The 13003-nt window shown below is 38.7% G+C and overlaps 1 protein-coding gene across 5 annotated transcripts in view; it reads right to left on the reverse strand.

The window, feature by feature from the left end:
* The window catches only part of CNKSR2 (connector enhancer of kinase suppressor of Ras 2), a 210175-nt gene that overhangs the window by 146399 nt on the left and 50773 nt on the right, over positions 1–13003 (reverse strand). For all 5 annotated transcript variants that reach the window (XM_027731127.2, XM_027731128.2, XM_027731123.2 and 2 more), the window contains exon 4: positions 2112–2199. In XM_027731127.2, the coding sequence (XP_027586928.1) occupies positions 2112–2199 (88 nt within the window). The remainder of the gene's footprint in view (positions 1–2111; positions 2200–13003) is intronic.

Here is a 13003-nt window from a genome sequence, read left to right on the forward strand (position 1 = left end):
CTGTATATTTTTATAAACCTTTGAGCATTATAAAAAGCTGCTATCTGCTGCTAAAAGAAAAATTGCAACATTACCTTCTAGGTCTTTCACCAAAAAAAATTTATAAATTATTTTAATTTAATTCCTTTTAATACAAAAGGAGAAAGATTCCGAGACAGAAAAAACACCTGTTGAGGTGATACTGAAAGATTGAATTTACAGTCTTAAGAAAGCACGAGGATTTTCGGCGTGCTCGATGGTCATATAGAAAAAAAGCTCAGTTAAGACATTTGAAATGCAACATTGGAATGCAATTGTTTTAAGTAGAGATCAAACCACATGTGTTTGGGACTACTAATGGAATTTTTCATTATCATTCTTCTGACTACAGCCCAATTTGATTTCAGAGCATACTTAAATTTAGACACATAAATGCTCCTTTTGACTTCAAACTGTAGATTCAGGAACTGCTTCCTGATTGGGGAGTTATGTTGTTCTTGGAGAACGTAAAACTGCTGTTCTCCAAAAGTATTAAATAATAACATTTACTCTCATTCACACTGAAAAATATACATAGAGAAATATTTAACTACACCATAGTGAATTAGTAGTATCAAGGATAGGGATGAATTTTTAAGAAAATAAATCGATATTGAGTTATTTCCTGTGAAATACTGCAGCAGTTGTTATTTTACCCACCTCCTCACTAATCATGGACACATGAAAATGGACAGGTGGCTCTTTCCCTAAATTAAAAACCAGACAGTGATTCACAACTACTTCTGTGAAAAATGACCAGTTTGGACAAGTGGATGGGATGCCCTCCATGACTATTTCTCCCACCCTATCGATCCCTTCTCACAACTCAACAAGGGCACAACAGGCCACAGGCCAACAGACACAAAACAGACGTCATGCCAAAGGCAGCCAAGAAGTTGAAGGCCTGGGCTCTTCTCCCACAGCCATCAGTGCTGGCACTTCCATCCCTGTTTGAGGCTGGCTGATGGGAGGAGCCCAGTGGGGAGCACAGGGCGGCCAAAGGATGGACTGGCAGCATTACCCCTCCCCCCTGGGGCCTGGAAAGCAAACGGGCATCCTCACACTGTGTGGTCAAAGGGGAGGGAAAAGCTCATGCTCCATTTCCAATCAAAACCCACACACAGAATTGAGGGTGAAAATAAAATAAATCTAAATATGAGAAATTTGCATTTCCCAGGCTTGAACACACAGGACTAGTAATACTGCTTCTCTCAAACTCATCTGGGAGGCAAACACAACTAATCATCAGTGTTGCACTCGTTTATGAAAGGGTTAGAGAAAAACGCATTTCTTTTAGGAAAGGGAGAGTATCATCATACAAAGTCACACCAAGAGGCCAGAGAAGAAGTTTAGTTTTTCGTAGTTTGGACTGATGCTTCTGAAAACCAGAAAAAGTCTCAGTCCTCCTACCTAGCCCACTCTCTCCTTTTTCTCCACTCTATCTTCTCAAGTGCCAACAATCCCTTGAATTTCTGCTTGGCAGCAAAGAGATTTTTCATTTCAGCAGAACAACACACAGATAGAGACAGACCTAAACCAGGGTGGGGTGGGGAAGGTTCTCAGGATTCCACTCCCAAATGAAGCCCGCTAAGCAAGAACTTCTCATTATCTACTTCTGGATTTCTTAAAGTCAGTATGTACAAAAACGTATTCAAAATATTCTACCTCCGTGGGAACATGTGTCATCCTAACAGGTGTCTAGACAATATGAACTGTATGAAAAAGCAGATTACTAAAGTCGAATATACACAGACCTTTTGAACCAGACAGCTAATTAAAAATTAAAGACAAAATATAAGAAATTAAATATACAAACTATAAAGTAGATTTCTCAAATTTATAGTGAGTATATTAGACTAGAGAACCCAAGATGAATCTTACTATTGAGATATGGAGAGGTATATACATAGTACAACTCAAACTAGTATTATAAAACCAGGAAACAGAATTTTTAGGAAGCATTTACTAAGTGCTAGTATTCCCTTAATTTGGTTAGACAGTGATCTAGACAGTGTAAAACAAAATTACGTCAAGAAAGTAATAGCCAGTTACAATTGAGGAAAAAATAAATTGCTAAGTAAATTGTCTCATACCTGTTGTACTATTGTTGTTAGTTCCAGACAGAGCTGTATTACATTATTTCTTGTTACTGAGTAATCTGTGACAGCAGCAAAAGGTGATCTAAAAAAAAAAAAAAGAAAAAAAAGATGAATAGTACTAGTATATATCCACTTGCAGTTTTTAAGTTCCTCTTTAAGAATTCCATTTATAAAAACATTTTTTCTGACACTTAACTTCTGGACTGCCTTTACTCCCCCAGAAAAAGCCCAGCTTGTCTTCAGCATTTGTTTGGGAATACCCTTACAAAGGCAACCAGAGGCACTGCTTCCTCTTGTGATATCAATGGTGTCCAGATGTGAATCAAATCAGAAAAGCTTTTGGCTGATTCACTGGGATCCTTGGGATTTGATCTAATATCTGGTGAAAGTAGTGGAGGGACTCAGAATAAGTAAAATCTTTATCTAAAGGGGGGAATAGCATTTAGAGCCAGAGATGCATCAATGCTCAGAAGCAGTTGCAAAGCCTAAACTGGAAGCACAACCAAACAAGCCCACACACTATGCTACAGTCAGAACTGCTTAGCAAAATACACAGTGTAATCTAACATTTACAGACATGACCTACGTATATCCTATACCTTAAAACTTCATATTAGAATGTTTAAAATGCTTGCCTACCTGGAAGCTTGCTTGCTTTCTAGAAGAACTGCTAAAATGTATTTAGTTAGTGAAGCTGGCAGTCATCTGATTTCTGTATTACAAGTCTCTCTTAAACTATAAACTCAACTTGGACTATATTCTAAATTCAAGAAGAAGCCAAACACTAGGCAGGACTGGTATTTTCTCTAAGAGGAGTCAAGACCTTGACTTCATCAGTGTTGCAGATGAAGTTTTAATGGACATTATTAACATCACAAAGATGGCATTTCTCCCTAATATACCTGCTTCCAACATTAAAAACAAACAAACAAAAAGGTGTTAAAGAACCACAAGGATTATAATGCCTGAATAAACTAACAATAGATCATGCAAATGTGCCAAGATCTCAAAACAATACTTTAAATGTGTCTGCCTTTAAATTAAGCTGGGTGACTAATCCCTTTCCCAATTGCCTTCTTTCATCACTTCACACATATTTCTATATACCTTAAAGAGTTTTACATACTACGATTACCTTATATAAGCCTAAAGACAAGCTTTAAGTACAAAGAACTCTGCTATAAGAAAGTCCAAATGATAACTGTAAATATAGTTCTACTGGTTCTAGTAGGTTTCTAAATTTGTTTTCCATATACACAATTACTGAAATTTTAGTGCAGGCAGATTTGGAACTGTCCATTAATAATCCACGTGAACTCGCCTGTCTGTGCTGGTTTCGTTTAGTGCTCTCTTTCTTCTCCAGGGCTTGCAATCCAGCCCTGAGGGTTCATAAGACAGAATTAACTCTGAGGTGCATACTCAAGTCTGGCAGCTTTAATTTGATGTAATACATCACACAATGACATATACTTTCTGCCTGTATTTTCTAGAGAGAAAAGCAGTATAAATAAAAGTACAGAAATTAGAAGCTAGGCAGAGTATAAGAAACACAAAAGAAACAGGAGAGTGAGGACTTGGTAGACAGCATGTGGGTAGGTTCCAAAAGGTGCCTCATGAAAGTTAGTGGACACAGATATACAATCACAATTCAGAGTCCAAGTTTTCTGCAGTGTATGGTAACCACTACAGCAAGTCAACCCACAGACACACACATAGATTACTTCTGAAGTTCAGGAGACATATGAGCATAAAAAGTGGGATGAGGATAAATATGAGGATAAAAAGTGACTGAACTGCTTGGTTATGAATCATAATTGAGTTGACGAAGTGTTTGGGTAAAGATCTCAGACACATGATGTGATTCTTGAGGTGTCCTGTGCAGGACCAGGAGTTGAACTTAATGATCATAATGGGTTCCTTCCAACTCAGCATATTCAATGATTCTATGATGTGTTAAAAACATTAGTCAAGATGCACAAAAACATTGATATTTTTCCTTACAAAATGGTAACTGTTGAGGTTCTGATATCTACCTGAAACCCTGATTTTAAAAGGTCATTTTCATTTAGGAACTCACTTTTATTGAAGATTAATGGAATCAAGTCAGCAAATGGTATTATTTTACTTAAACTATGAGTGTTAATACAATTTGATCTTGAAATTACACAACCGAAATCTATTTGACATGTCAAGGCCTCCAGCATTTCTCTAAACAAAATCACATGGTAGGCTTTGGCTTCTAATACCGCATCATCTTCCTTCATACTTCTGTAATTTAGTTTGGTTTCACGGTTCATGAGGAAAATAATGGCATTTTTACCATCATTGCTCTTAGTGAAGATCATTCGAAACGCCCCAAATAAACTCTGCTGACATTAAGGAACAGGCAAAGGGACTGAGACATTATTCATTTTTGTTACATTGAAGTTAACACAGTGAAGACTTGCAACAGCATGTGAAGCAGACAGCAAGACTGTCGGCAGGAGGGAGAAGACTACTGAAAATCAGTAACAAACGTAATATTTTGAAAAGTGCTTTACAACTTGGAAAGATAAGGAGACAGGTTCATGTTTTATAAACTTTACTCCTGCAGAAAATCTAAGGGATCCTCCAGTGGCCTTCTCTGTAGGGGCCCCCTGGTGGTCTAATGGTTAGGATGCCGTGCTCTCACCGCCACGGCCCGGGTTCGATTCCCAGTCAGGGGACTTCCCCGGGCAGATGGAGCTCGTCAGCCCTGTAAGGCCATCCATCTAAGAGAAGGTCACTCTAAACAAACCTACGTCCTGAGGACCTCGCTGCCACCGTCTGAGCTCACTCGGCCCTGGCAGATGAACCTCAGGATTAAAGGGTGGGCTCAGTTCAGCGCACACTGTGTCTCACCTAAAAAATCCACTGCGCAGGCTCCAAGGGTAAAGACCTTTCCCAAATCTTCGTTCGCGAAGACTGGCCATGATGATGAGGTCTCTGTAGCTTATAACCAACTCCCTTACATCAGTTTCTGCAGATGCCTCTCTGGGGTACTGATGCAAACAGGACCAGTAAAATTGCAATTCACTTTTCCTCCCCCTTCCCACTTCAGACTTCCCTGGAGGTAATCTGTATGCACAACTACACGGCCACTACTGCATAAGCATCTGGAGAAATGGCAGGGGCCTCTCTAAATATTTACCTCCAAAGGAAATATATTTTGGTATTTACATCCCAAGCCTCAACTTCAACAGTAGAAATTCAGCAAGACTTAGTATAACAATGTGCCAGCAGTTTCAATCAAAATATCAACAAAAACTCCATTGTAGGATCACTGACTGGATTTCATATGAGTTACAATGTAAAACACCTATCTGACAAAAAACCTCTATATTGGTAATATATCCACTGATTGTAATTTTAATACAGCACAGTATTATTGACTGTGAACAGATGAATCAACTTGTATAAATGCAAATAAAGCCTACATACACTATAACTTCAGTTGGCTGCTAAAACACTTTCCTCCTCAAGGCACATACTAAGATTAAGGAATTCCCTGTCCAATTAGACCACTTCTCTCTACTTAAAAAAAATTATTTCCTTGGCTTGGTAGACCCATTTTATCAGTTTCCAATTTTTACTCTGTTCTTTCAAAGCCACGTCTTTCACAGTCCCTTGGACCTTCAGTTCTCAGGTACCTCCTACAGCTCCAGTGAAGAAAATTCCCTGAGGAAAAAAAAGCAATTTTCAACATGTGTACTGTCCAAGTCATAGAATCATAGAATCAGCCTGGTTGGAAGGGACTTCCGAGATCATCAAGTCCAACCCTTGATGCAGCACCACCATGGTTACTAGCCCATGGCACTAAGAGCCACATCCAGTCTCATCTTAAAAACCTCCAGGGACCATGAATCCACCGCTTCCCTGGGCAGCCCATTCCAATGCCTGATTACCCAGTCTGTAAAGAATTTCTTCCTAATATCCAATCTAAACCTCCCCTGGCAGAGCTTAAGACCATGCCCTCTTGTCTTATTGATAGCTGCCAGGGAGAAGAGACCAACCCCCACCTGGCTACAACCTCCTTTCAGGTAGTTGTAGAGAGCTCTTAAACAAGAACTAAAGAACTGCCTTGCACTGGGGCCACATGCTGCCACACTTCCTGCTGTGACATTGACCTCAGTGTCTCATTGTCTCTCTCAGTCATTTCCATTTGTAGAACCTTTTTTACTCAGTTTCTCCAGTGATTTGTTTGTTCTTCCTTCAAAACTAATTCTCTTTCTTTGCAACACGCATATGAAAACACCTTTGTAGCCCCACAGCACACCTACCTGACCACATGCCCTTTCCATTCATTGCCACTTCCAGACCTCTGCTGGTCTCCCCTTTTCATTCTTTGTCTACCCCTTCTATACCTGATATCGTAAGGAAAAGACATTTATACAATCACATCAATGCTTCTGCAAACACATGCAGGGTGGTTTTGCCCTTAGTCTCACCTTTCCTCCATCATTCCGTTTTCCAACTTTTGAAGCCATTAGTCATTTTCAAACCACTCTCACAAATGGGTGGGTAATAGGTTTCAAGGATAATTAAGTTCATATATGTTTTGTGATCGTGTATGCACCTGGAAAAGTGGGAACCTTTACATTTTTCCACTGTGCAAACCCACACTGTGAGTCTTTACCTTAGGACACCACAGCAAGATGAAGAGTTTCTAAACACCTCATTCACAGGGGAAAAACGATCTTACTTTTTTTTTTTTTAAACATTAAAATAAATCAACTTCAAGACCTTAGTCTATAGGACGCAAGGTTTTTCTAAGACAAGGCATGCCAGACCTACTGGTTCTTTTCATATTTTTTTTAAGTCAGTCTTTGACATAAATAATAACACCTCTGAAAAGTGAATTTCTTTATACATGTGTAAACACACATTCGGTAACACACATTTGGTGTGTGTACATTTTTATGAATTGAGACCTTATTAACATCTTCAGCAGTATCAGCATCTTTCAGAATGAAAAATAAAATTATATTATCTAACAGTAATTAATTAAGCCACCCTGAAGGATTGGTAGAAAAACCAGCCACATTAATGTAGTACAGATAATTCCCTCACAGCCCTAAGAAATAATACAATTCAACAGCTATTAATACTCACAGCTACTGATTGCACATGAAGGAATATCCTTCAGAAACAATTAAAAATTTGTGAAGGAGATGCAGACACTCGGCATTTCTATATTATCAATATTTTTGGCCACATATGCATTAGCCTCCTCATCTGTCTTCTTCATATAAAATTCACTCAGGGGAACATGATACATAAAAATATCTATTTCACTTTACAAAGCTGCAATTTGGACAAATACTGACTGTTGCTAGTAAAAGCATTACCCAAAATATAGGTTAATCATATTTCACCACTAGTTGTAGTACTAAGGTATTTTATAACGACAGACTTTGTGAGGGGTTTAAAAACAATCCCATACTTATTTTAGCATCCTACCAAGGGAAAACATCCTCAGAGCCTTTTGATTAAACATAATAGTAGAAAATCTTTTAAAGAGAGAGGCAACCAAAGCAGTAATATAACTCAGTCTTCAAAGGTAACATATTAAGCTCAAATAAAAATCTGAATGTACAATACTGTTGTATATATATTGTGCCAAATCCATCTGTGATTCATAGTTTTAGGCTTTCATGAAACAAAGATTTTATTTGTCTTTCTAATGCAGCTGCTTTATGTAGAATCAGGGAAGAATGCAGTAAAATTCACAGCGGATAAAGGAATTCTTTAAATGAGTGCTCTATTAAACATTTACAGCTGTTCCAGGAGCACAATACAGTTAAGTACCATAGCATTCTTAGGCAGCACTTACTGACAGGTTTGGCATACCATTCAAACCAGCATAAAGGAAAATGTATAAAGGAAACAAGCAGGTTTAAGACCAAAAACCAATCGACAGAAAGCGCATTATTTGTGTGGTGAGTAAAGAATCACTGAACTCTTTTGTTTTTGCTGAACTCTTTTGTTTCTTTTCGCTTGGGTTTTCATTTGTTTACCCCCACCATTTTATGTTCAAGCCAGATTTACCCTGTCAGGACAAGTAATAACCAAGCACAGTTAACAGGACTGTATGAAGTCTGTTATAAAGGAGACTCTAAACCAGTAACACTTTCTTTGTAAGTAAGAAGTTATGGGCTTGCACACAATGTTCCTTTTCACTTAAAACTACAAAATAGCCACACCGTAAACATCACCAAGGCTCATTCTTCAAAAACAATGAGGCACAGAAATTCAGCTGAACACATTTTACTTATAGTGGAAGAAAACATATGCATTGACCATGTCACCATGGTAAAAAGAGGGAGATCCATTTTGGAGTGGGGAACATGTTCTGCTACCACAATGCTTTCATACAAAGCAGCCTTAGAGGGTGCACTGAAGCCGAACACCTAGAATTGTTCAGTCATAAACAAAGAGTGTTTACATCATTGCAGGCTACACTTCTCTGATGCATCAGAGCTCACAGCTTAAGGCTTGGAGGCCCTGTTCTGCTGTCAACCACTGAAGCATTCAAATGTCCTTAACTTCAGGCACAGATTTTAGCCTTGCTTTATAGGATTTATGTATACATATAAGTGCTTCACAGAATACTAGTACATTTAAGCCCACACCAAAATGATTTGCCCACCTGGGGTTTAGAATTAAAGGATTACACCCCGCCCCACCCCAATCTGTGAATGGCCCTAAAAGCAGACCTAGATTTGCTAGAACGGCCTTTTACTCTGAAATTTTTCATTTTGTTACTTCTGTCAGCAATTTTACCCTATATTTTACATAACCAACAATTTCTATTTACAGTTGGGTTTTTCGTTCATCTTCTTGTTCCATTCTGTCCAAGTATCATGTATCTAGACAGCAGCGGTAAATTAATCAGACTGATGCACATTTGTCAGCCTGCCTGCTAGCTTTTCTCTGGCCATAGCACTGAAAGATTTGAATACAAAATCTATCTCCACAAGATCTTTGCTCCTATTTCTTAGACTTCAGTGTAATCTGCAGGCACAGTTTAAGTTTTCTATTTCCAAATGGAGGATAGTGTGAAAAACAAGGGCTACAGGAGAGTTTCTGTGAAAGACATATTGAATCACTGCCCACACAGATGGCTGAGTCAAACAGTACACTAAAAAAATCCAGTGGTCCCTGACAAATCCTATTTCATGACCATTAAAAGCTGTGACACAACAACAGACGCAAAATGTTGTAGCAGTTATCTCATGGGAAGTAGATTATATTTTCTTAAATTCTTAAGAGAAAAATAAACTACAACCTTATCTTAGCTGTCTTTAATGAAGACTCAAATAAAGCCCTAAAAGTAACCAACCCTTCCTCACTCCTATTCACTAAGTATGTGTTTGTAGTTTAGACAGATATCGTTCCTATTGCTAAGCTCCAAAACATTCTTCTTGATACTGCACAAGATACATGGTATGAGGAGTTCTTGCTTCGGATAACATGGCCCAAACACTCCAGAGCAGGCAGGAACAGGAAGCCCAGAAGCACAACTAAGAATTTTTTTTCTTGCTTAGGGCAGTCTGCAGGAAATACAGATTTCCAGGGATTTTGGTTGGCAAAGACAATCAAAGTGTGGTGGAGGTGAATGAAAAGAACACATCAAACCAAGAACAACCTCGAAGATTACATCAGCAGAAGCCTGTGCTGACAGAGCAAGGAGAGAAACAGGAAGAGACAGAGATAATGCAGCTGCCACCAAACGTCACCCCAGTTCAGGCTCGCTCAGGATCCTTCCTCTTCCACAAAAAGCATTACAGTTCTTCCTAGTCAAGACTACAGTAATGAGCTTTACCTGCAAGAAGCAACACTTTTACAAAGTGATTTTCAGATGAATTGTGAATGTGTACTCTAAGAACAAAACCTTACCTGGGATTAACAGAAATAAATACGTCTAATTTCAATTCCAATTAAATGTGCAGATACTACTGGACATACTAGTGTACAGAAAAAAAATACTTTTATGAGGCTGGAAATAGCTTTACGTCACAAAGTTGCGACATGTTCATGTTGTGAATTCAGAGTACTGAACTCAAAAGAGTAATCCTACTTTAATTACACATTTTTTAAAAATTCCTCCCCAGGATGGAGTGTATCAGCCCTAAAAAAGGTAGGAGAATTTCCAGGAACCTGACACATCAGAGAAAAAGGAGGATTAAGAAAGGTGGCATATATTACTATTCCATAGAATACAACTTGTATGAATTACAGGAGTAAAGACTGAAAAGAATACCAATTATTTAGCTGTAAATCTAGAAGACCTGATTGACAGAATATATTATACTCTAATTCCTCAGAAGTATCACTGGAGATATATTGATGCCAAGTTGCTTTGAACATCAGGTAAGTAGTTTGTTGCTATAGCCTCCAGTGTGGCTTTCCATCAGCCTAAAAGCTACGTTAATATCAAGTAGAAACACATCATACTTTCACAAAAGACTCACAGTTTTTCAAGAAACTATCAATGTTGTCAGGAAATTCACTTGGAAGAATTTTAAGATTAGGGAAAGCGTATAAAACAAAACATTATTAAGCTGAGAAGAGCATAGGTTTTGCATGCTGAGAAAATAACAGGAAGTTAAAATTAGTCTACAAAGTTTAAGAACATAATCTATCAGTGTGATGACAGCTTCTTTACAGGACATTATTGGAGAGCTGTTTCATGCTCCTCAAAATCATCAGCCAACCTCTTTCGAAAATAGCTAGAATTCTCTACTAAGTTTTCCAGCTCCTAAATGAAACAAAACCAGAAGACTTTTAAAGCCTGGCAGTAAAAGCTACCCTAATTTTCAGTAAAACTCAGTTTCTGACATACATCTGGAAGTAGGACTGCTCCAGGCAGAGACCTGGAACAAAGAGTGTCCTTGGACTGGTCCTGAAAGAGCCACAGTGAAAGTGTGCAAATCACTCAGCAAATCACAACTCTCACAGTCCTTTCAATATTTGTGCCTGGCCTAACAAAGTCCTTTTAGATTGTAAGTTTCCCACAGAAACATCATAAAAAGAGAACTCACTAGAGTGACAAGTGAAGCACAGCCTGTATGAAGTCATCACTATTCCCGACACATAAAAAACACATCATTGCATTTCTGTGCAAGTTGGAGCTGCTGCAGGGGCCCCCTGGTGGTCTAGTGGTCAGGATGCGGCGCTCTCACCGCTGCGGCCCAGGTTCGATTCCCAGTCAGGGAACCCCTCCGGGCAGATGGAGCTCGTCAGCCCTGTAAGGCCATCCAGCTAAGAGAAGGTCACTCTAAACAAACCTACGTCCTGAGGACCTCGCTGCCACCGTCTGAGCTCACTCGGCCCTGGCAGATGAACCTCAGGATTAAAGGGTGGGCTCAGTTCAGCGCACACTGTGTCTCACCTAAAAAATCCACTGCGCAGGCTCCAAGGGTAATGACCTTTCCCAAATCTTTGTTTGTGAAGAAGACTGGCCATGATGTGATGTGGAGCTGCTGCAAGATGCTTTTTCCAGACATGACCTCAAAAACCACTGCATAGGGGCAGCCTGGTAGGGCTGTTACAATGGGGTGGACAACCCTAAGAGCCATTTCATTCCTCCTCATGGTTTGCTCCACCTTCTCAAACCCCAGAGATGGAACTGGTACTAGAAACCAACCAGAAAACTAAGATTTGCGGTCCAGATTTAATAGTAACAGTGAAAAATAAAAGTAAATCCATGTTCCTTACTTTAAATAATTATTTTTTTTAGATCTTTCTATCTCCCCCTAGTGACCCCAATACCTTTTTAGAAGGTATATAATAAGAAGAATCATTTTGATCTCCATATGTTCCCACTTCCTGAGAAAAATGCAGTCATTGGCCTGCCTTCATTCTAACTTGGGGACTTCACAAAGAAGAAAGAGCAAACCTTACCAATATACCCAGATGCTCATAAATCAGAAAAGTCTTAAAATGTTTCAGGAAACATTTGTTAGAACCAGGTGTTAAAACTGCAAAAATCTTCAAAAGGAATTTCCTAGAAATCTGAAGCCTTATTTGGACACTAAAGACAGCATTGCTAAAAGCAGGCTACCACCAGGATTGCCCTCATTTTTAACTTCTTGGAACTCCTGGGTCTGATCAGCTATCATTTCAACTAAATGTAAAAGTACATGCAGTGCACAGACATACAGTGCCAGAACCTCAACTTTGTAACTAACAGTCTTTAATCACGGCCACAGTTCTAGTGAGAAAAGACAAGGTTATTTCTAAACAGAAAGAAGTGGCAAAAACTAATCTATCTATGCAAAAGAACACGTTCTTCTACTGTTCTTTCTGTTTTAAAGCCCAGAATGATATGCTGTTCTCTGCCAAAAATTATTTTTCAGGGAGAAAAAGTGAAGCCCATGGGTATTCCAATTAATAACAAGTTAGAGACAGAGCTAAAAATATACTCCCATTTTTTCAAGATTCAATACTAGACTGTTTCCACGAGATTGCATTAATTCTCCGCAAATTTAATGTTAAATATCTAAGCAGAAATGTAGGAGCAATCTTTGGGTACTCTGGGTTTGAAACTTGGGGAAAGGCTAGAAAGGGAGTAGAAAAGAAGGAGCAATGGTAGCTGCAATCTCCTGAACAAAACAAAAGAGCTTGCAGTTCAGCTTAAGAAATGGAAAAGACTCATGCCTCACCTAAACCATTCATATGGAAATCATTTATGGGACAGAAGCCAGTTTTCCTCAGGAAAATGAAACACAAAACACACAGCAGTAAAACTAAATAATTCTGTTGGATTTTTAAAGTTACACAAAGCTCACGCTCTGAACAAAAATTCAGCTGTTGGTTACAATATAAGATACACCTTTAAATCAAGACAAACATTTTAATTTTGC

This window comes from Pipra filicauda, unplaced genomic scaffold (genome assembly GCF_003945595.2).
Source record: "Pipra filicauda isolate LSUMZ 115617 unplaced genomic scaffold, ASM394559v2 scaffold12_size5214236_pilon, whole genome shotgun sequence".
Taxonomy (NCBI): domain Eukaryota; kingdom Metazoa; phylum Chordata; class Aves; order Passeriformes; family Pipridae; genus Pipra; species Pipra filicauda.